The sequence below is a fragment of the Chenopodium quinoa genome, unplaced genomic scaffold, assembly GCF_001683475.1.
Source record: "Chenopodium quinoa cultivar QQ74 unplaced genomic scaffold, ASM168347v1, whole genome shotgun sequence".
In the NCBI taxonomy this organism is placed as follows: Eukaryota; Viridiplantae; Streptophyta; class Magnoliopsida; order Caryophyllales; family Amaranthaceae; genus Chenopodium; species Chenopodium quinoa.
Genome location: NW_018742914.1, coordinates 5,284,248 through 5,306,691, shown reverse-complemented (window position 1 = coordinate 5,306,691; position 22,444 = coordinate 5,284,248). Strand labels below are relative to the sequence as shown.

Here is a 22,444-nt window from a genome sequence, read left to right as displayed (position 1 = left end):
ATAACAAATTCTAAGAATGTTATAGGGTGGTCTTGGGCATTCTAGACTTAGGAAGTGTGTAGAACCTCCTTGTATGTAGTTCCTTTGGAGGTGAGAATGTTCTATTGAGTTGTTGAGAGTGGTAGTGTATAATCTTCTATTGGATGCCTATAAATAGGTCCTCATTCATTTGTACACTTAAGCCAATATCTTTTAATTGTAAGTTCTCTCAAGTAATCAAAGTTTTCCTTTGAAATCTTTTGTGAACATTTTTCTTGACTAGGAAACTAACGGATGTTGTCAGCTAGTGGACCGCGTGCAAGGGGACTTAATTAGGCAAATAAGTCAGCATGTGACAACACGCATTTTATTAATATAAATTAGCTTATTTTTACTGAATTAAAGTATTTTTTATTGTAATTAAATGGAGTTAAATAAAATAAGCATAAGTAGTGAAATTTCAAGTGTAAACAATAAGTTTTGTATTTACTGTTCGCCACGTTTTGTTATTTAATCGTTTTTATTTTTATAATACTTGGGATTGGCCCTCGTTAATCAGGAATCAAATTCATATTGTAATTTCATTTTTTTTTTAAATCCTATTGTAATAGACACGTGATGTCATATTAACCAAATAATTAAGGAATTAAGTTTTGCTAAGAAATTTATGTTGCCTGACATGCAACTAAATATGAAATTAGTTTTGGTTGCACAATAATTGATAAGTGAGAAAATTGGTAAGATTAAAGTAGTGTATAATGTATATGACACTGTTATAGCAAATTAAAGTAGTGGCATTTTTATGTCATTCATGATATGAACCTATGAATCAAATTGAATGTAATATCAATCGATCAAAATGAAGAATATGAAGAATTTCAAAGGAATGAAGAAAGTATTATGATATAATACCCATGCTAGTTTTAAACCCATGCATCAATAAAGGAGTCGCTTTGAACTGAGGTACTGATTTTAAACATAATTAAAGTACAAATAAGATATAAAATCAAATTAAGTTCTCATGGACCCATTTAGAGAGTTTGGTATCTCATCTAGTCTAGTTCAAAAGTAGATGAGAAATTCTCAATCTCTAATAATTTTAGTAGTCAAATAACAATTGTTGATATTAAGTTATATTTAAATGGTATCATCTTAATATTAACAAAGTATTTAATTGATACCAACAAACCTTACATTTAATTATAATTATGCGTTTTTTTTTTAAGTACAATATAAAGTATTTTTATAATACGGTGATATCAGTTATTCACATTTAATATTAACGGACATTATTACGGGCTTTAGCTAGTTTCACTATGAATTTATTCGAATGGACAAGCAACATATTCCTCAAAACTGGATGCCTAATCTTTATTGGGAGTAAAATTGAACTTTATAATCCAACATGCTCCTCAACTAAAGTTTGCAAAAGACAAACATGACTTTCATTTAGGAACAAAAGATGTGTAATTTAATTCTGTAATCTGTAACTACACATCATAATACAACAAATTAACAACATATTATATAACTTATTATTGTAGATATTGAATTAAACACAAGTTCTAAACTCCTAATGTCTCTAAGAACTTTATTGCAGTGCTATGCAGAGGTCAAATATGTCATATGATAAAACAACTGATTGTATGCTAATCCAATCCTTAATGAAGCCATCTTTATCTCTAAATCTAATAAACAATGTGAAGTTTAAATGTACTCACTTTTCTGTTCATTATATATTTCCATCAGGGCTTTTGCAATTCTTGTAGAAATGCAGTAAGCTGTTGATTCAATAGTAATCATAGGATTAACTCCTAAAGCAGTTGGCAGAACACTTCCATCACATACATACAGTCCCTTGGCCTCCCAAGTTTCTCCATTTTCATCCACTGCCCCTTCCTCCTCGGACGCCCCCATTCTGCAACTGCTCATCTGATGAGCATTCCCATATATTGTCCACTTCTCGGTCCTAGACCTTGCACCCCCTGGTGCAATAACCGAGTCCAGAAACTCTTCCACCTCCTCGTCTTTCACCCCATCACATTTTAACCTCTGCCCATCACTTCTATATGTTCCAACTTCAACAGCTCCTGCTGCTATTAGAATCCTGATGCACTGTTTTAATCCTATCTTCAGATTTTCCTTGTCAAATTCGTTTAAGCGATACTTAACTCTACCTTCTTTTTTAACTTCACCTGTACTCTGATCTCTGACTAATGAGAAAAGTGTAGCTGTTCTTCCATATTTTACCATCCTCTCTTTAAAATCAAGCCCTGAGACCCATGGCACTAAGGCGGAAAATGCTGCAGGACCTAGTGCAGACGCTTCTATGATAGCATGAACGTTGGAATTTTCAGAAACTACCTTATGTAGTGAAGTAATGATTCCTCCTTCATAGCATTTTCCTTTAAAATCCGGAGTAGATTCAGGAAAGTAACCCCAGGCTAACAGTGTAGGATGCAGGTGGAGGTTTGTGCCAATGTTCGAGTTCTGCAGACCACTACGTATCAATAGAGGGGGTGTTGAGAGAGATCCACAAGCTGAAATTGAGATTTTGGCCTCGATAATAAGCTTCTTTGATACAATATTGCTCAATGGAGTTGCTAGGACTCCAACACATTTCTTTCTTCCTCCATTTTCATCCTGTTTTAATATGAACTTCTCTGCTTTGCATCCTGTCAAAATTATAGCACCTTGATTAACTGCATCCACAAGCCAAGTAGTATCGGTTCCTTTCTTGTCTCCGGTTCTACATCCATAACAGCATGAACCACAATAATGATCCTTAGATGAATTCCTCGGCACTCTCTCAGCTTTCAAGCCTAGACCTTCACACCCTTTTCGAAGAATTTGATTCTGAAATCCTTCTTCTGAACAATCTACTGTGACTCCTATTCTATTCCACACCTCATTCATGGCTGATTTGTAATCAGGGCTGCCAAAAACAGGTAACTTGTGATTCACTGACCATTCTCTGAGGACATTATCCGGTGTTCTTATGGAAGCTGACCAATTCACAGCAGACCCCCCACCAACCGTTGATCCAGCAAAGATTGTCATTTTCCCATCAAGAGTCGTAAGCAATCCTCCTGACATGTATAGTTCATCGAATGATGGTCCCTCCAAAGACGAGTAATCACCTGGAGCAAAGTAGTTCCCTCTCTCAAGGACTAATACTTTATGGCCTTGACTTGCAAGAATGGCAGCTGCAACTCCTCCTCCGCAACCAGAACCAACTATTACAGCGTCACATTGTATCTTTAAAACTCTCTGGCCTACATCCTCTTCAACTTTTAGGCCTTTTTCTTCGAGAGCTTTAACAAGAGTAGAGTCATTCATCTTCCTACACTCAACAATTCCCTTCTGAAGTGGTCTTCGTTCTTGGGAGTTCACCAGTGGCTCTCTAGAGTCCACCTTGTAACCGATGGCTTCCCATGTTGGATTTTCAGCCTTTTCATCAGCCTACAAAATTACAAGAGAGTTCAGATACGACTTCTAAACCAGCAGAGTATATGTACACAAGGTATTAGAAAGATTAATATAGTTTCATGCCAATAAACACAATCAAACTAGTGATTTATCCAAAACTTAACAAGAAAATCGCTTGAATCCTCAAAAGAAAAATACATTAATGAGAAGTTAATCATTATTTACATTTGTTCATTTTTCTACAATATGAATATAGTCCGAGGTTCAGATGAATAGGCTGTCAGAGGATGTGATCGGAGCTTACAAGTTGCAAAGACTGCTCTAACAATGTACTATATTTCGGATACTAATATATCATGAGAAAAATACTTCACTCTATCTGCATTTCCAACAATCATCATTATGGTTAGCATACCACATCTAAGACGTACCAAGCCCAAAGATCTGAAGATACTATCTCCTGTTGTTATATACTATGTTACTCGGACTCTTCATTTTACCTCAAGTACCCGTGTCGGACCCTTGACCCTTGGACATGGGTATGACACATGGACACTTCATTTCAGTTGAAAATCATAAAAAAAATTCACAAAATAGCCGAGTCGGACACTTGGGTACGTACCCGTGCCGGACATGGGTACCCGAGTCCGAGTAACATAGGTTATATATTGGTTAATCTTTTCATTAGTGAGTAGTGACCTTCAGTTTGTGTAAAATAACAACAAAGTAAAAGGTTGATATAGTGTGACAACTAATTACTTCAAATGGTGGAAGATTAGGCATATAGAGGTATATAACTCGGGATTAAGTTGGCTATAAGGTAAAATTCAATGATTGCTAAAGACAGCCCAATGATGCAGATGATATTTCACCCCAGTTTCTTAAGTCTCGGATATCACTCTCCAAAACTTTAACCACAGAATTGCGTAGCATTGAATCAATCATCCAAAACTAATTAGAATATACCAAGGTATGAAAAGACAATTAAAAAGGACAATGAACCAAGAGTATAAGGAACATGGTGGCATGAAACTGTCAGTCTGTTGTTTTTATCTCTTCAGAGCACAAAATAACAGAAGGTCCTTCCTTTATCATTCCAAACCTTCATCTTATCTTCCCAAACCCATACCCCATTGTTAATTTGTAACGATTATCAATCTTATAAACAAGCGTAATATGAACTATAGGTTCATGAATTTGGCATAACAATCCTTCTTTTAGAAATATAATGGTAATGATCTAAAGTACATTAGAGGTATCTAAACTTATAATCAATAAAATTAAAAAGTCGAAATATTGTTGTTTTACACTCTTTCTCAACAAAGTTCACAATATTTTTCACTTGCATTGCTTGTTTTCATCATCTTTAAAATTCAGCAAAGAGACATAATGTTAGGTAAAATGTTTCCATTTTACAAGTTTTTAATAAATGTATACTCTTTTATTGAACATGTATTAAAACACCCAATGACAGTAGCATAAAACCATTGATTTTCAAAACGTAATGCCACATACAAAGAGTACTAATTCTTATGACAGTAGTCATTTTGGTTCATTACTTAAAATAGCAATTACACTTCACTTAAATTTATTTGTGCCAAATCGTTTTCGTGTGATTTATAAAGAAGCATAAAAACTTCATAGGAAAAAAATATACAAGTTATACAAAATAAGAAAGCATAAATTAATCTCACTTCAACATATAGACATGTTCAAACCCACATCTTTCGTACAAAATTAAGACTTTACTTGTTCAAAATCTAGTTGTTTATTGTGTTTGAGTAGACTTGCGTACTAAGTTATAATTAAACTAACAATTTCCCCTCTTTCAGAAAACATATTATGCCTACTATCAAGGGGTAATAAACTAAAAACTATCAAATCAAATCAGTATTTACTAACTACTTTAGGTCTTTAGGCCTTTCTTTCGGGCTACCATTTGCTTATTCTCTAATCTCTAGACTAATGGTATGATGGTTAGAGTTGGTTTTGCTAATTTAGCTCCATTACCTAACTACTACTCCATATGTCTCCAATAATACGCACTTATCAGCCCATCTTGTGTACCACTTATAAATAAACAACGTAACTCCTATAACACTGACCATTTAACCACAGTGAAACTGACAAAGTAACGGTTATAACATTGACCAAGTAACCCTATAACACTAACAAAGTAACTTCTTTAACACTGATCAAGTAACCCTTATTACACTAACAAGGTACCCCTATAACAGTTGGCCACATAATATGGCTAGTCACATATAAGAATTTGTGTTCATATACTATCTCCGTTTCTTTTTAGTTGACAAATATTCATTTTTAGGAATTTTTTTTTTTAGTTGACATGTTTCCTTTTAGGGTAACTTTTTTACCTTATATTTACAAGATACCCACTTGATTTTACATTCTCTCTCACTCTCTCTCCTCTCCTTAATATATGTGCCTAAATCAAACGCGTCAATTAAATAGAAACGGAGAAAGTATATGTTTCTATCGTGCTCCCATCATGTATGAGTACTATCAATACTATGTGGTAACATATGAGAAATTGATCATATGACATACGAAGTAATTTGTATTTTGTAACACATTACAACAATACTCGTACTATATTAGGAAAAAAACAACTAGTTACATAAAGACTTAGTGACATACGTCCAAAAACAACAGCTGTAGATGTAATTATCTGCTCCAAAATATCAGTAGCAATTTCACTCTTTCATTGTTTATACATTAACTGATTTAACTCTGATCACATTCATCACTAATTATGCATAAAAAAAACTACTCCTTAATCGTTATTGTTTACAGTAATATATTATTGAATTAGTTTTAATGTCTATATTTCAACTGTTATATATTTATGGTCAAACTTATGCGCACCAGCATATGTATTAATCACACTGTTATTTCGAAACAGGGGATTGATTAATTTCAAATATATGACATTTTTTAACTAGAAAAATGCAGTATAAAATTGCAAGTAAGAATAAGGAGCATTACCCGGGAGAAGAAGACGAAGCAACAAGCAACTTTGAGGAAAAGAAATACAACTTTTAAGGAAGTCCAATAACTTTCTTTAGACCAAGTTTGTAGCAATTTCTCTCTTTTCTCCAAACTCATTTCAGCTAATTTGTGAATAAAAGGCCACTTCCATTCCAAACAAAGCCTCCCACAAATCAAAAGTGTTCCTAATCTTGTTGATAGTAGTTTCATCACCAATTTCATTAGAAGTACTGCTTCTTTTACTCCTCTTTTGGTTATCAACTCAGCCACCTGCAAATTTGATTTACATGAATTCATTATTACCTCTTTGACATACTATTCACTTATCTAAAGATACTATCGCAAATTCACTATCCTTTATGTTCTTTTATGTTCTTCCCACTTCGTGGTATCAGAGCATACTTGTTAGCATAAATATTACTCCCTCCGTCCCTTTATTTACCCCATTGTTATTTTTTGGGTCAAACTTTGTAAAATTTAACCGTAAATTACCGTTATTGCATATTTTATAAATATCAAATTTTTATAATTTTTACGTGTATGGAAATGAAGATATATGCGTTTTAACACGTGTCTTGAAGACTGAAAAAATCAAATAGGACAATAAAATAGGGACAGAAAGAGTAGATAGTTTACATTTGAAAGTGTAAAGTTGGATTCCACTACCATTGCACCAATCTTTATTAGAGGTAGATAAACCAGATATTTTTCGTTTTTCCTATTAATGAAATTTTTTAAAAGGCAATCAATAACTAATAGTTGTATAATCTAAACCACTAAAAATATATGGCTCATAGGTTATCAAAGGTCAATGTTTTCTAAAAGTTGATGATTAAAGTCTAAGAACAAAGTATATGTGAAATAATAAACAAGATTCAATCTATGTCAAATTAAAATTCAAACTTTGGTACTAAGGTGCTCCAATTTCAATTTCACCACATATATTGTCTTTATATTCCACTATACGGTGGTTAGTAGGGCGGGGCGAGCACCGGAGTAGCACTACATCGTAGTAACACAAATACACAATGTATGTCAAGGTTGGACCCCGGGGATAAAGCCTAACGGCAAAAAACTGAATGTACATATTGTACAATAAATTTCTTAAACCAACTGGCTACTAGCTAGCATGAAAGAGACATGGACCTATACATTCTTCAAATAAATTATTCAACCATTATTATTTACTTTGTACTTATATATTTTGCTGAAATTAAAATGGGAGGGTCCAAAGTCAAATTATACGGGTTAATCATTGCAAAAAAAAAAACTAATTTGATACCCCTAAATTAATATTATTCCGATAAAATTATACAAAGTACTATTTGTTTTTGCTATTTTTATTTTTGTTAGAGGGTTACACTAACACGGCAATCGTTCTACTATAGAACTTCTATTATTTCTTGACGCGATATATAATAATTACGAAATCAAAAGTCATCCACCAAGATAACGAAAGAAGTGGACACTTTTGTGATCTTTAATGTTTAATGTTCCAATTCCAATAGAAAAATTGGTGGTCAATAGTCAATACACTCAATACTTTCGCAAGCAGCATCACAAACATACAATTAAATTAAAATATCTAAACAGTACATAATCATTAAAAAAATCCCAGAAAATATCATGCTCCCTCTTTTTAGAGGTGATCAAGATTAGTCTGACCCGTTGACCCGGCCTGACCTGGTACGATTTTGGGCAAGTTTAGGCAGAATTTTTCGATTATCGAGTTGGGTACGGCTTGAAAATTTGTTTTTTTTGGACGGGTTTGAGAATGCGTTTTTATGTATATTTAGTTGATTTTTTAAGCTTCGCCCGAAATGACCCGAAAAGTCCGCACAACCCGTCCAAAATGGACGGGTTTAGGCACAAATTTCCGACCCGAAGCTTGACCCGACCCAGACCGAAAACTGGGCTTAATTTTTTAGCTCCAGTCCGCCCTGCCCAATGATCACCTCAATATTTTCACAATTTTCAACATACATATTTGAGTATTTGACCATTACTCTGTAATTTCTTAACTTATACAGTTATACCCCATATATAATATTAATAAAAAAAATTAACAATTTGGATATTTGCAAAGTAAATATAAAAACAAATTCACCTGACAAGCGATGAACTATACGAGTATAAGTGAGAAGAACAGTATAAAACGGAGGGAGATATATTACCTCATCAGGCACAGTAGGCTGAGAAGCAGAGGCAGTAAAAAAGGTAAAAACTGCTTCTTCAGAATTAACAGACCGAATTTCACCAGTAACAGCAGTAGGTGGGAGTGAAGGGATAAGAGCTTCAAGCAAAGCACCCAATGTTTGGATTTCAGAAGCTGTGAAACCATGCTTAAACCCACCACCACCACTGCTGCTGTTGTCGTCGTTGTTGTCGCCGCCTCGCTTCCTCCCTCCTTTCAACAAAGGATGAGAATCCATGGCAGCAATGGTGGGTGCTCAGATTTGATAATTAACAAAAACGAGTAATTATGCAACAGATTTGATAATTATTAGTAAACAGGGTTTGAATGCAGAAATTGTAGGAAAGTTTGACTAGTTATGATTTTGTGTGTTTTTTTGGTGTGAGAGTTTGTTTAATTGGTTGGTTTTCCCTCGTTTAAATAGAAAAAAGTTTGTTCCTAAGAAAAAAAAAAAAAAGATTTTGGAGATTTGAAGGTGACGTGGCCGTTAAATAGCAGAAATCATATTCCAACTGCATATTCACTGCACTGTATGACTACTAAATAGATTAACTACTTCCCTACCCAACATTGAGATAGTGTGTTCAATTTAAAGAGCCTATTTGTAACTTGTAAATGAATAATTAAAAACCTGACTTTTATTTAAAGTAGTTTTTTTAAAAAAAAAAAAAATTTAAAAAAAAAATAATTAATTTTGAGGAGTATATATAGTTTGTACTGTATTGCAGAGTAACAGAAATAGTTGGTTGAAATTAATTAGCATATGGACAAAAAAAAAACAGTATATTTTAGTTTTTGAGTTGTGATGGAATTTGGAGTTTTTGGATAATATTTTGTAATTAAGAGATAATAAATAAAATAGAGTTTCTTTCAAAAAAATAAAAAAAATAAAAAATAAAATAGAGTTTTAAAATAATGAAACAATTGACTACAGAGTAATTATATTGGAGTGTATAAGATAACACATCAACAATGTTACTGTAATATGCATAATTTCTTTGTTGTTTGGATTTTGAAGAGATAACACATCAACAATGTTACTGTAATATGCAGTTGGGATTGAATCTCAGCAATGAAGGCCAGCAAAATTCAAATTTTAAGATGACTTTTTGATTTCTTTTACGGCCAACAAGGGTAACTCACTAAATCTCCAAAATCTAGAAAGATGACTCAAGATCTACATCAAATACTCCAGAAATTGTTAGGCTAACCATAATATCAATGAAAACTTTCCAGGGAAGGTAATATCTTTTTTATGCTGTATGTACAAGCTCTCATTAGTCTGTGCGTGTGGATCATATGCATCGGTGTGTGCAGTTATGACGCAATACAAGTATGCCACATAGATTGACTTACTTGACAGAGCACGAGTTGCGTTTGCAAGCAGCCAAGCAGGAGCACATAAGGGAGCGAGGGTGTAGCCGTATAGCTGCTCTTCTAAGCATGAAGAACCTCAATGTAACATCAGCAATTGAAAAGTGCATGAGCAACCTCAATCAAGAGCCACCATCTCAATAAGATAAATAATTCTACGCGCCTTAAAATTCTCATAAAGCTAGAGTTATATTACATAATGCAGATTCAACTATTCAAGGAACTCGGTTTTAAAAAAAGTAACAATTGGTAAAGATTCAGAAATCGAACCCAAAGATGTTCATGAAAACATAACAATTGTAAAAGATACGAGTGAATGAGTGATTATTGATTTAACAAATGCAGTGGCTTTCAATTTCCATAATTTCACTTATTTCACACAGATTTTTTCTGAATCCCTGTTATTATTATATGTTCATACATATCAATGACTTCACAAGTAAAAACGTCATCAAGTATCTTCTTTTCAAGCAAGGCAGAAAGTTAACAGCTACTATATAGATGGAAGTTCAAACAGAAGCACCAGTAGTTATCAGTCTTATCATACTATGTCGAAGAAGAACAGACATCAGCCACAAGGTAATGCAGCTGTTTTCGCACGTGCAGAATCTGCAACAAATCAAAAGCGCACAAAATTGCTGAGGCTGCCTTAGAGGATCTTGGAGAAGGAACATACTAAATAGCAGGGTCCATAAACAACACTAACAGTAATAACTGAAATATATCAAGTTAAAAGGCTTCTACACTGTTTAAGGAGATAAGAGGCAAATGACTTTTACAGCACAAATTGCCAAAATGGTAGCAAAAATGTCCTAACACAAAATATTTGTCATTTCTTATCATATATCAGTAACTAACGTGAACCTTAAACAAACAAGACATTGACATAAATTTTCAAATAGGGGTAGGGAGAGGGGAGGAAGAAGATGGATGGTGGATACATAATATTTATTTCAGGTGCAGATTTATATTTGTTTTTGTTTTCCATTTGACAATGATAGATTGATAGTTGTACCCTTCTACTTAGTGGAGAATCTAATTTTATGCAAACAGCCTGATCCTGCTTTCTTAAACCATAAACTTCAATTGTATTACATACTTTCTTCATCTTCCTTCAGAACCTACAACAGAACACTACAGAAGATATGTTTTTTCGACATAGCATTACATATTTGCATGTGTTTGTGTCATGATAATGTCCTCCTTAATACTCCCTATAATACCATGTAAACAAGCTTAAATATCCAACTCACAATTTTCATTAATTTTACTTCTAAAAGTAAAAAGTTAAAATCTTATGGGTTTTCCAAGTTCCTCAAGCCCTATACCAACTCTATATTCTCTTTTTGCATCAATAAGTCTACAGTCTACACAAGTTCCAGCAACTTCGAAGTTAAAAGAGAACACAAAATACATTTATCTAGTAACATTAACTAACCTCGTGTTGGAGTAAGTCCGGGAGATTGTTGGTGAGCACTATACTACAAAATTCTTCTCGCAGCTTTGGATTTTTAAGATGATACCATGTATCAGGAGGCAGGGTCAAAATTAAAATGGTTAGAGCATCAACCACTGATGGATGGTGCCTATTACAACAACCAGAACTTCTTTGACAGTACGGGACCAGCACTTCTACTCCACATTCAGAATTTTCCACAATCACTTTGCCAGAAATTACAGTGGTAGACTCAACAATGTCACAGTCTGAGGAACTCAATTCTGTTGTTCTACAGCAAATTGCATTGCAAGAGCCAACCTTGCCACGGAAAACCTTAGCATCGTGACAGCACACTTCGGAAGCAACTTTATCTATAGAATTATGACCATCCAAATTTGCATTGCACACGAATTCTGCTCCAGATGAAAGCCATACTATGATGTGTTTAAAAAGTTCTGTTTCCTGTAGTTGTTTCAACACCTCTTCCTGAAACCAATAAAAATCATAGAAGAAAATTGATAGACAGTGAAAGAGAGTGAAAAAGGGCAAAGGTTTAAAAAAGTTCTACCTTGATGCTTAACCTTCCCCGTTCCTCTTCACTAATAAAATTACTCTCATCCTCTTTTCTTCGAACTTCAGCAACCCAATGTATGATATGACTCAGATATGAAGGAGATGATGTAAATATAACTGATAGTATATCTTGAATGCTATTGATTTCTTCAGAAGTTACAAGCTGTGGGACCTCTTTAGTCAAGTACATAGCTGTAATGTCCCAGCCATCATGACGACAACTCTGCCAAAAATCTAGATGTTTAGCGCCTCCAATGCTATGATAGACCAGCAGAACACCAATTTATGATAATTTGCCAAAAGATAACATATTTCCGCTCAAATTAATCATTTTTTACACAAAATAATTACATTCTGTTGTGATGGAAACAATGAATTAGGCCATATTCGGTTTTCCTTTTTTCCACTTGTTTCAACAAATGTAAGCTAGAGTTAGAGAAAAATAAGTTCAGTTAAGTACAGGAACAATAAGGACTGCCCAATTTCAAATTAAAACTATAGTAAGTTCAAATAAAAGAAAAACAGGTGAAATAAATGCACCCTTAAAGCTCATGTTGAAACAATTACATGTAATTTTCACAAAGTTCATTTATTATATTATACATATGCAAAGAAAGTATTATAAGTTTCATGAAACAAAAATAGGATATCAAGGATGAAAAAAAACAAAAAAAAAACAAAAAACAAAATACCAGAGTATACAGAATTGATGATGCTCTCTCAGGCCTTGATAGAAGCATGAACCTGACAACAGTGTAAGCTAAATTTTAAAAAAGGCCAAAGTAATCAATCAAAATTCAATCAAAATTTCAACAATGGTGACATAACTAAATATGAACTAGATATCCTCTTCCTTTACTAGGTACTCGTTTCCTTTCCATTCATTTTGTTTTTTGGCTTGTGTTGAGGGGCCAATGAGGATATTGAGAAGGGTAAAGTGTGAGGATAGAGGAAGATACCAGCACATAGAGGTGAATTACCTAAATATAGGAAATGGGAAATAAATCCCCGAGACTGTTGAAACTATATACTTTGATTCAATCTCCCCTACTCCTCATAGGTATCTACCCCACACCAATATATGATTATATGTTTCTCCATTAAGACTGACATCATACATGCAATTGGAACAAGCAGGTTATAAAGCAAATGAATGGTTGATATTCATTATTAATGAATGAGTCAGCAGGATTAAAGACTACAGGTTTGACAATATGACTGCTGAATCTTGCTATTGAACGAACAGAAGCAAGCTGAAAACTAAGTACCTCTTCCAAGAAGACTGCATATGAGAAGCAATGTAATTTCATGGCTTACTATGAATTAATTGTTTAATGAAGAACTAGCATCTCAAAACAAAGTATCAGACCTACAGCCAACTCGTTGCTTGGATGAACATTGGATTTGTGAAGCCTTTAGTGACATTCAATCAGAAAAAGATGGCTTCTTAAAGAGAAAGCCCACTGATAAAGAGATTCAGTGAAGAATGTCAAATGACATTGCCCCCTCATATCAGCAAGCAACTAGTAATATAACATATGTGTTCACACTTCACATACCCCCTATAAAATCCAGTAGCTTCATCAACTGTGTTCATAGCATCCCATAAAAGTGTGAGGGGAACCCAATGAGGAGGGTACTTGAATCGAGCAACATCTAAAATAAGAACCATATCCTTTCCAGCATGGTAACCACCAATTGGAGAAAAATGACCACTTCCTGTCTGCCAAACAAAATTAAGAAATGCCATTCTTTACCAAGTTCAGCATGACATCACAAGTAAACTATAAAAACATGGCCAAACATGTGATAGTGAATTTTCTCCTCAAAATTCAAACCTCTACTGGAAGTGATCTGCTTTGTTACAATCCCAATAACCCAAACAGTTTGAATAACCTTCCATTTGGTGTACTAGAGAGTGTAAACAATAGTGATTTATACACAAGGTCAGATGTACACTTGATGTACATTAGATTCCCTTTCTCATTATTCTATTTATACACTAAAATACTATTATCTGGCAGGGAAGCATATACTATTTCAAGGTGACATTCAAAACAGCACAGGTTCAGAAAGAATTACTTCAGTTAACTAATTTAGTACTGCTTAGGGAATCTAATAATAAACATTTATATTTTATCACGGAATAATCACTTTAAGTTCATGTAGCCGACCCTACTTATGGGATTAAGGTTTTGATTGATTGATTGATTTTTTTTCAGCTATCTCAAAGAGGGTCCAAATTCAGCATTTTTCTTCAATTGTTAGATAAAATTGGAGAATATTAATTAGTAAGATATTCAGCACAGAGTATGAACATTAATAATAATACTTTTAGGATTAAGCCCAGAATTTTGACAATTTTATACAAGAGGGTGCTTATGATTATGCTGCAGTATTCTATGGGAAATGACAATAAACAATAAAAGAGACTTGCAGTTTATGATAGGTCAGTTAATTCGGAAAAGCTACGCTGCTACTATAGTTTTTGAACTTATTATATCTTACAAGATGGTATCTAACAACCAAATTTGATAAATAAGCTGTAATGAACCCGGTACAAGGAGCAACAACAGGAGACAAAATTAATTAAAGAAGCACTAGGGACTGTGGCGACATAGGACTGAATTCTGATCTCTTGAGCAGTAGAGGACAAACGATATTAATGTTAGGTTACTTTGTAGTTTTGCTTGGTTATATAAGGGTAGTAGTATAGCAGTAGAGGGCATGAGATTTGTATTGAGGAATATGAGAGAGAATGGTAACTTCAAGTTACTAGGAGAGTGATAACCTAAAGTTATCAAGGAGAGTAATAGCCTAAAGCTATTAACCTATCACCTTTGTATCAAATTCTGCCATTGTCTGTCAAAATTCCAAGCTTTCATCTTATTATCCATATAATATACAAATCAGATTAACAGTCTAGCTTTAATCATTAGCTACATGTGTTTCAAGGCTTTAATCAAGATAGTAAGGAGTGACTATTAAATACCTGCTTCAGAATTGTTCTGTTGTAAGAGACGATCATGTGAAAATTTCCAGAAGAAGAACTAGAAATCACATAGCTCCGGAAGTTGTCTATTGCACTATCATTTGTGTGGAATGCTTCTACTTCTGCTCCATTACAATGAGCCAGGCATGCAACTTTGCTAAAAGTGATACCATTAGCCTTAATTTTCTCCACAGGCTCACAACAATCTAACATAGAATCATCAAACCATCTCCATGGACCTAAGAACATATAACCCATCTGTGAAGTAATTTAATTATATTAAAAATAAAAAATAAATAATTTTTTTTTTGAGAAGTTCACATCAAGAAAAAGCAAAAAAAAAAAGAAAAAAAAACTGAAAGATGATTCACGAAAAGCAGCATCTATCTTCTTAGAAACTTATGTTGGTTATCACTTATCAGATACTGAGAATCTGAGATACAACAGGATCATTAGCAAAGCAACATAATGTAGTACAGTCAATGACATAGCAGATGTATTATACGAAGTATCGTGTTTTTAAAAAGTGTACAGGTTGTCGATTATTTGCTTTTGGGGAATTAATCCAAAAACTCCTTATGAAAGAACAATGTTAGAAAGAACTAGTGAACATAGATCATCTCAGAATGCCCTTAGCGCCACAAGTGGCCAATAATTATGTCGAGAGTCGAACAAGCCTTTAATTGGAAAGGGAAAAATAATTCAAATTCAGTGCAGTGAGTGAGTGTAGCTGAAAAGTTGAACGGAGCAGATTTAGAACATTCTCTAAGCCCACAAATTCTACTCCAAACCAGTTTTAGAATGTAAAGTTCACCTTTCCACTTCCTCCTGGGGTCAATTGCAAGGGCATTTAAAACCATAGCAAGGGTAGCCAGCCCACAATATGCAGGTTCTGATTGAGTCTGGTAATATGACACCAACTTAAAAAATCCTTCCATATTTCTTTCCAGGAGAGCTTCTGAAAAGAGAATCTGCAATTTTGAATAACTCAATAAAGACAAAAATGAGAGGGGAAAAAAAAGACAAAACTTAACTAATACAGGTATATGAGGAATTTCATGTAGGGATAGCCAACATTTCTACAATTGCACAAGTTCTTACCAATCAATGCAGTGAAAGAACGACTATTGACATGAATGATAGCATAGATGATATACATCACAAACTCAAGCACCACCCACAGTGAGAGGCTATGAGCTATTTCCCAGGACAATCTTCAGCACAATGAAGGTTAATGGATAGCAAATATATGATTACTATCTAATTTTACCCTTAAATGATCAACCAGTAAGGAGTTTATACATTGTATGAATTTTATACATATTGTACATTTGCAAAGAATATGGGGACAAGTTTGCTAAGTTAACAATAATTTATTTTAGAGCTTTGCAAGCTGTATATCAAATTTGTACTGATGAAACTATAAGACATGCTTTAATGAAATTTAGCTTACATGTTCAGCACCAGTGGCGGACCCAATTAAGTGACATGGGGGGACAGCTGTCCCCCCATTTTTTAAAAAAAAATAATTAAAAAAAAAGTGAAAAAAAAACAAAAAAAAAGCAAAACGCGACACTGCTACAGAATGAAGAACAGCCAACAACACTCAGTCTTCACTCCTCCAATTCGCCATTGCATCCACTGAGATCGACCGTCGAGGCGTGCGTCGCTGCTCCACCAACCAGGCAACCACCGCCCTGCTGCATCGCTGCTCTCAGTTCCTCACCACTCACCAGTTCACCAAGTCACCACAGCACCACTTCGGTCTTCGGCAAATCGGCAGTTCGGCAACCTCTTCACTAGCTGCGTGCACCGGCACCGCCTGCGTGCAACCAGGCAACCACCGTCTGACCGTCGAGCCTCGGCCGTCTTCGCTTCATCAACATCAATGGTATGTCTTGCTATTTGCTAACCCTAATTCGAAATTCCCAATTTGAAATCTCCAATTGACAATTGTTAACCCTAATTTCCAGATTTTTCTTTAATTATTGTTAATTTTAATTGCAATCTTTGTTGAATTTTAATTTTAATTGCAATTTTAATCTTAGGTTTTACCGTTTTATTAGTATGCAATGATGTGAATTGTGGAAATTGATATATATTTTTCAATTTAATTAGGAAATGTCAAATGATTCACCTAATTCAAACAAATCCAAGGCTACTAGAAAACAACCCGATCTTCGACAATTCATGTTTAAAAGAAAGAAACTCCATGAAAATGAGTCCAATAACTCCCCTTCATTAAGCTCCCCTCAAAGTCAAGAAGATGATATGGAAATGGGTGGTTCAAGTACTTGTAATGTACCATTTGAAATTTTAATACTAAGTATTAACCAATTTGTGTGTTTGAGTTTTTTTTTGTTTTTATTTTTTGTTAAGCTTTTTGTAAGTTAAGCATTTTGTCCCCCCGAATTGAAAATCCTGGATCCGCCACTGTTCAGCACTAAACTCTACACAGGAAACAAGGAGAGATCCTCTCAATTCAGCAATTGCACAAAATGAAGGTGTAGGAAACAATGCAATCAAGCATTAAAAATGATATGCAGTCTCTAGTCCACTTACTTCCCAATTTCACCTATCTCCCAACTCACTTTCTGCTTAATAGCTAACATAATCAAGCAAATATCTTACAACATATTAGTGTTTGTAACATCATATAAGACCTTCAAAGTCAACATCATAGCGATTTGGAGAGCTCATTCTCACCTATGGGTTTTTCCATTTACTCCATACAAATCTTTTTTGTGCAGAAAAATATCATGTCCACTCCCTCTTACAATTGCTCCATTTATTTTACAAGTCAATTTGTATATAGATGTCTACGCCCAAATCGAATTGTTCAAAGGACCACGAGCAGTACCAATATGAACAAAATAGGTTCATTTTATTCACCTTTCTACATACTCTCTTTATGAGTTGAACATCAAGACCCTCAACAACTTGTTATTATTCAAACCCTAGCCAAATTTAGCATGTAACTTTTGAAGACCTAGGGCCTCTTTTGATATACTGAATTGAGCTAAACTAAACTGAACTGAATGAAGCTGAACTGAATTGAACTAAACTGAATAGAGCTTAAATGAATTGTTTATGAAAGAAGGAAATTAGGAACTGAACTGATTAGAGCTAAGCTGAGTAGAACTGAACTAAACTGAACCGAAGAGAACAGGCCCCTAGACCCATCTGTTGGAGCAAATGGTTAATAATTGAAGTAATTAGCAAGAACAATTAAGAAATTTGATAGTAAAAGAGACAAGAAATTGGGAGGTGGGAAAATCCTTCAAGCAATTACTTGAAGACTATAAAACCCACCCAAGAACAAGGAGAATGATTGTATTGATTATAATTAGTGTTTACAAGAGTAATCTGTCACTAATTTCCACTCTAAAGCACAAGGGTTTCAAGAACAAGAACCCTAACTCTAATTGTTTTTCACTCAATTTGGGGATAATGAACAAAATAACCCCAAATGGGTATTTATATCCCGACAAATCGGGACAGAGCATCAGGTAGGCACGGGCGTGCCAAGAATGGCACAGACGTGCTAGCCCAGATAAATCAGACCAGAAGGTCAGGAACTGCAGCTGCACGGACGTGCATCCCCTGTTTAGGTCAGCACAGATAGCTTATAGTAAAACAGCTGTAACTTCCTCGTTTCTCATCGGAATTAAGCTTATGACCTTTCACCTCCAACTTGAATCACCTCAAAACTCCAATTAGTTTGAGATATGCCCAGTTGAAGTTGACCCATCCAATGCTTCCTTGCTTAACACAAGTAATTCATCCCATTAGCTTATATGCCAAGCCTTGATTGATTCTCGAGTCATATTCCAACACCATCTAACTAATTAACTATAAATCTATAATTATAAACTAGTTTTCATTCTCCCCTTAAATATTTATGATGTACGAAGTACAAAGTTATACCACAATTAGGAAACTATCCTAAAGATTATTAGAAAGACTATTCACAAAATTAATCTACATGGATGACAACTAGCTTAGTTGCTTAAAAAGTCTTAGGGTTATATACAAAACCCAAGATCAAATCACAATTGACCAAAAATTTCATAAATGAGGGAGAAACTAGTTGTGATAAAACTATAAAAGTGATCATTTACATAATTTCAGAGTCACTCAATCAAAGCAAATTCCACAAATAATGATAAAAATTAACGAGAAATTGTATAGAGGAGAGAGAATTAAACCTTGCCTTCTGAAGAAGCAAATTCAATGGCAGGTGAAGGAAGCGATCTTCTGTAAAATCCAGCCACTGCCGCCATTAATTATCAATTTTTAATCGGCAATTGCAGTCCTCACTATTAGTTTCTAACTGATTGAATTAGAAATTTGAAACAATTTTGAATTTAGGGTTTTTAAATTGGGGGATTTGATCAGCTTTTGAATGGAAGCTTGTTCAATGTTCACTTTAAAATGGCGGGTAAATGTTGACTTTTTATATATTTTTTCCTTTTATATATTTATTTTTTTTTTTACTGATTTTTTTGAAGTAAAACTTACCAAGTTGATCAATTATGGGGTGATTGAATCAACTCCAACAACAATTAGGGCACAAAACTTAATTTTACTTGTAGGACTCTATCCAATGGTGAGAGTCCATGAGACTCTAGTTAGTATTTTTATGGGAGGAGTATTTTTTGCAATGTATACCAATAAGTTGGTATCTAAAATTTAGCAACTCCAAAAGAAAGTTGCTAAGTTTGGATACTCAACTTTGAGTCTGTTTTTACAAAAAATGTGGGCCCTTGTCAATATTTTAATATATTTTATAATTTATTTAAGTTTACCTTTTTTTATTATATTCTAAATCTTACAATACTTGATACTGTATTTAAAAAAATGGATTTAGGCCCTGTTCTGTTCACCTTAAAAAAATAATATTAAGTAAAAATAATTTCAGTTTAGTAAAAATAAGTTCAGTTCAGTAAAATTAATTTCAGTTCAGTAAAAATAATTTCAGTTCAGTAAAAACAAGTTCAGTTCAGTAAAATTCAGTTTTCTTAAAGAAGAATTATAATAGAAATCAGTAAAAATAATTTCAGTTCAGTAAAAACAAGTTCAGTTCAGTAAAATTCAGTTTTCTTAAAGAAGAATTATAATAGAAAATCAGTAAAAATAATTTAAGTTTAGTAAAAATAATTTAAGTTCAGTAAAATTAAATTCAGTTCAATAAAAATAAGTTCAGTTCAGTAAAAATAATTTCAGTTCAGCAAAATTAAGGTGAATCAAACAGGGCCTTAGTGGGCTGTGAATTGAAAGTGACATTTGTATATTTTAGAGAGTCTCACCATTGAGAAATTAGACTTCACATGAGTTGCTAAATTGAGAAGTGGGTATGGTATCACCATTAAAGGTAAAAAAACAACTCATTGTGTATTTCAGTACTCAAACTTGAGTCTCACCATTAGAGATGGTCTAAGAGCATTCTCACTATTAGACTTTCCTAACTTTTCTCTCTTCTAACCTCCTTTCTCGACATTATTTTTCACTGGTGTCTAAAATTGTCATAACACTATTTTTTCTGCATTATACACCACTAAATATAAAAACTATTACTACTTAGACCCGCCTTGTAAAATTAATTTAATAATAATTCACTAAACATGTAAATACAAAATAAACAGTTTCAATGCAGTAGAATCAGTTGAAAAAAGCGTTAATAATATGTGAATAACATTGAAGTGAGGTTGAGATAGTGGAGGAGTGATATCTATATTATTATTAAAACTCTAAGACAAGGAGTGTCATTTTGCCATTTGTCAATTCTTTTTTGTCATTTCGCCACATCACTTTAAATTTTTTGCCACGTCACTTTTGCAATTGTAGTATTGTATCTAAATAATGTGTTTGATAATAATGATCACTTTAAATTTTTTGCCACGTCACCTTATAATAATGATCAATCAAATATTGATTCTAAATTTAAAGAAAGAGAAGATGTTACTTGCAAACCAATAGGCTAGCCATTATTAGTATTTAGTTTGGTCACAATTGATAAGATGAATAATTAAAATGTTTTAAAATTGCTTTGACCCATTTAATTTGTAAAATATGTAACCGATATGTATTCAATATATTTATCCCTATAAATTAACTATCTAAGGAAATGATATACTAAATGGTCTAAACCTCTTGGAGAAACATTTTACTAGGCCAGTATTGAGCTAGGTAAGTATTTGTTTACTCTACCTACCTTGGAATGCAATGGATATATTTTGCATACTTAACTCATATTTTTACACTTTTAATAAATCACCCCAAATTAATTATGGGCTATATATGTTTTAGGCAATAAGTAGCATTTTGGTTCGATGATTGTGTAATATGTAAGAATTGCTATATTTTAATATGAGATTTCATTGGTTGATTTTCTTTATAGTTCACTCAAAGCTCTAAAAGTTAGTGCGTGTAAAATTTTTCATTATTCACTACCTATGCTCGGTGGTTGAATATTGGTTTGATGATCCGTTCGTGCATCCAATTTGAAAACAATACTACGGAGTACATTTTTTTAAAAAAGATATAATCCATGTAATTATTTGTCATATGAAGAAGATAAACAAGCACAGGGCATTGCCCGGGTCACTAACTAGTTGTTATACAATTGAGAAATCAAATCTTTATTGCCCAATAAGATATGACAAAGCACTAGGGAAGTGATTGGACAACAACAAAGAGTATGCTATAAAGTGAAGGACATTTTTGTTAATCAATCCCCCTTCTTCCTTCATCTATTTATTGCAAATAAAAATAATTTTTTTTTAAAATAAAAAAGGAAAGTATGTCCTACTTTCATTTCACATACCCCCTTCATTTTGCTTTTCATTTTGCTCTAATTTCTAATTTTCTCCACCCATTTCTAATTTTCACTCAATTACTCCGTTTTCTATCCCAATTCGGAGTTACAAAGTTTCACTTACCATCTGTTTCATAGTAATGGTTACACTTTTACAAGTTTTAAAGTATTCTGTATAAATAAAAAATAAATAAATAAAATCAACCTGATTTGCCTCATATCCTAGAATGATTAACACTTTTTGTTTTTTTGTACAAAATAAAATAACATTGAGGTTGTATTCTCTTTTATTCACAAAGTCGCTTTGGTTATATATTGTGATTTTATACATAATGAAAACATATTAGATTCGTTTTAATTTATACTTTCAAAATATCAATTGTAATATACTGATCGAGAATTACACATGCATATAATTAAAGTTATACGTTGAGAAGCTTAAAAGTCTCCATGGTGCAATATTTGTGGAACAAAGGAATAGAGGAGGAAGTATAAATTTATGGAAAAGTATTGTGTAGAACGGACTCACGTGAGCCCAATCATACCCAAAAAATAATGTTAGAAATTAGATAATAATGGTAGATAGTAGATAATAAGTGTCAGATTTTAGATAATATTGGTCAGATATTAGATAATAAG

The 22,444-nt window shown here is 33.4% G+C and overlaps 2 protein-coding genes across 3 annotated transcripts; both read right to left on the bottom strand.

The window, feature by feature from the left end:
* Window positions 1–1,401: 1,401 nt before the first annotated feature.
* Window positions 1,402–9,283, bottom strand: LOC110727976 (long-chain-alcohol oxidase FAO2-like). The gene is made up of 3 exons (XM_021907572.1): window positions 8,592–9,283; window positions 6,415–6,687; window positions 1,402–3,441 (listed from the first exon to the last, which is right to left on the bottom strand). Exons 1-3 carry the CDS (start codon window positions 8,847–8,849, stop codon window positions 1,687–1,689), a joined length of 2,286 nt encoding a protein of 761 aa, XP_021763264.1. The 5' UTR covers window positions 8,850–9,283; the 3' UTR covers window positions 1,402–1,686.
* A 999-nt stretch (window positions 9,284–10,282) lies between these two features.
* Window positions 10,283–19,712, bottom strand: LOC110727978 (glutathione gamma-glutamylcysteinyltransferase 3-like). Of its 2 annotated transcripts, XM_021907574.1 has the most exons (8): window positions 19,197–19,712; window positions 15,803–15,959; window positions 14,989–15,227; window positions 13,556–13,719; window positions 12,689–12,740; window positions 11,992–12,219; window positions 11,424–11,909; window positions 10,283–10,594 (listed from the first exon to the last, which is right to left on the bottom strand). In XM_021907574.1, the coding sequence occupies exons 1-8, from the start codon at window positions 19,269–19,271 to the stop codon at window positions 10,532–10,534; spliced, it is 1,464 nt and encodes a 487-aa protein (XP_021763266.1). In that variant the 5' UTR covers window positions 19,272–19,712; the 3' UTR covers window positions 10,283–10,531. The 2 variants fall into 2 exon arrangements, with proteins under 2 accessions (XP_021763266.1, XP_021763267.1); XM_021907575.1 differs by lacking the exon at window positions 19,197–19,712 and having other exon boundaries at window positions 14,989–15,246; window positions 15,803–15,933.
* Between the last annotated feature and the right edge of the window lie 2,732 nt (window positions 19,713–22,444).

Bases quoted from the DNA above. Each gene is read 5' to 3' on its own strand.
- LOC110727976 (XM_021907572.1), bottom strand. From the start codon at position 8,849: ATGGATTCTCATCCTTTGTTGAAAGGAGGGAGGAAGCGAGGCGGCGAC. The intron at 6,688-8,591 runs GTAATATATCTC...TCAAATTTGCAG, and splicing joins AGCCTACTGTGCCTGATGAG to GTGGCTGAGTTGATAACCAA. The intron at 3,442-6,414 runs GTAATGCTCCTT...GTAATTTTGTAG, and splicing joins GCTTCGTCTTCTTCTCCCGG to GCTGATGAAAAGGCTGAAAA.
- LOC110727978 (XM_021907574.1), bottom strand. From the start codon at position 19,271: ATGGCGGCAGTGGCTGGATTTTACAGAAGATCGCTTCCTTCACCTGCC. The intron at 15,228-15,802 runs GTGAACTTTACA...ATATGTTCTTAG, and splicing joins CCCCAGGAGGAAGTGGAAAG to GTCCATGGAGATGGTTTGAT. The intron at 13,720-14,988 runs GTATTTAATAGT...TTTGTTTGGCAG, and splicing joins ACAGAACAATTCTGAAGCAG to ACAGGAAGTGGTCATTTTTC.